This window comes from Drosophila teissieri, chromosome X (assembly GCF_016746235.2).
Source record: "Drosophila teissieri strain GT53w chromosome X, Prin_Dtei_1.1, whole genome shotgun sequence".
In the NCBI taxonomy this organism is placed as follows: domain Eukaryota; kingdom Metazoa; phylum Arthropoda; class Insecta; order Diptera; family Drosophilidae; genus Drosophila; species Drosophila teissieri.
In genome coordinates this window covers 20602595-20604166 of record NC_053034.1, presented here as the reverse complement: position 1 = coordinate 20604166, position 1572 = coordinate 20602595, and the positions used below count along the sequence as shown (strand labels likewise).

The 1572-nt window shown below is 46.2% G+C and overlaps 1 protein-coding gene across 1 annotated transcript; it reads right to left on the bottom strand.

Annotated features, from left to right (window-relative positions):
• Positions 1 to 1286, bottom strand: LOC122624570. Its single transcript, XM_043804209.1, has 2 exons — positions 593 to 1286; positions 1 to 401 (listed from the first exon to the last, which is right to left on the bottom strand). Exons 1-2 carry the CDS (start codon positions 1164 to 1166, stop codon positions 127 to 129), a joined length of 849 nt encoding a protein of 282 aa, XP_043660144.1. The 5' UTR covers positions 1167 to 1286; the 3' UTR covers positions 1 to 126.
• Between the last annotated feature and the right edge of the window lie 286 nt (positions 1287 to 1572).

The window sequence follows — 1572 nt, the reverse complement described above, 5'->3', positions numbered from 1 at the left end:
TATGTAATTTAACTTTCAGTGTGCGTTGTACATGTTTTAATTGTGAGGTGTATATAAGAGTTCTGAAAACAAATTTGAATATTATCTTTGCCAGAAAAACGAACTATTCTCGGCGAAGCGATGCGCTTAGGTATCCCCCATGTTTGACAGTATCTCCGTATCATAGAACTGCTCTTGGTTTCGCCAGTACGCGTACTCGCTATATAACTCCTTCAATGCATCCACTTCCCGCCTCCAGCGCTCAATGGTGATCAGTTTCACCTCCACGCCCATTCCCTCCAACTTGGCCAGGACATCCAGCACAAGTTCCTTTGCCTTGAATTGAAAATAGGCCCAGGCGATTGGGTTCTGATTTGCGAACCACGTAAGGAGCCTTGGGATAGCGAACGCCATACAGAGGGCTATGGGAGGGATTGTGTTACTCATTGTATCACATGTAATACTGAAAACAATAGTGTAAGCTTAGTGTAACAATAGTGGTGCAATAGTGGTGCTATAGTGGTGCAGGTCTGTCAGTTTGATTTGCTTGTTGGGAAAATGGTTAATGGCGAAATTGGCATGTATTCCATGTTACTCGCCCAAGGAGACTTACCGATCCTAGTCAGCAAAAAGATGTCGATGTAACAGAGGATGGAATACACCGTCTCCAGGGCAACCATCATCAGAAGAAGCTCATAGAACTCGGTGCCAAGTAGGACGAACTGCACCGTGGCCACGCAGCGGTTGATGCAGTCGGCCACGCGGACCACCGATTCCGGGGTCAAGAGCACATTGAAATCGCCGTTGATCAGCCGCTCGTAGGGCCGGAATCGCAGATACGGCCGGATGAATGTGTAGATCATTAAGTGGATTATGATGGCCATGCCGAAGATGGCCAGCTGCTGCACCAGATTGAAGCTTTGCAGCGCCTCGAGGACAACAAGGATTATGAGTCCCACGCCCAACGAGATGGAGCCCAACTCATGGCTCGAGAGCAAATCAAACAAGATTCGCGGCCAGGTGAGGGCTTTCATCATCTGGTGGATCTCATGGAGCGTGTATCTTTGTGGGCGAGCAGCCGTCGTATACTCTTCCGGCCTGTTCGCTATGTCACTGGGCACTATTACCCTAGGCTCCACCTGCTGTTCGTTCGCAAGTATGCCGTTTGTTGGTTCAATTGATGCCATTTTGCTTTCTTGTTTAACAATAAAAACTTCTAAAAAACTTCTGAAAAACTTCTAAAAAAATAAAAGCGAATTTTCGATTTCGATGTTCAGCCGACGGAGCTCTGGCTTGTACTGAATAGAACTGAGAACTGGTACAGAGCCTGAACGACATTCTACGGAGGGTTATCACATGGCCTGCTTGAAAGGTTCAATTGTACTACACATATTTCACACAAAATATGCCCTTACTTCTGCAGAATTTAAGATATCTGATACTTCGCCTCGATTATGAATGGTATTAGCCAATGTTCTGCATTGTACATTGTCCCGACATTTGCTCAATAAATTCATGATGTTTTCTTGACCAGCAGTAATCACTTCTGGGCTGGCCAACTAACTTATTCATGGCCCTGGGGAGACGAGGCTT

Bases quoted from the DNA above. Each gene is read 5' to 3' on its own strand.
- LOC122624570 (XM_043804209.1), bottom strand. From the start codon at position 1,166: ATGGCATCAATTGAACCAACAAACGGCATACTTGCGAACGAACAGCAG. The intron at 402-592 runs GTAAGTCTCCTT...TCCCTCCCATAG, and splicing joins CTTTTTGCTGACTAGGATCG to CCCTCTGTATGGCGTTCGCT.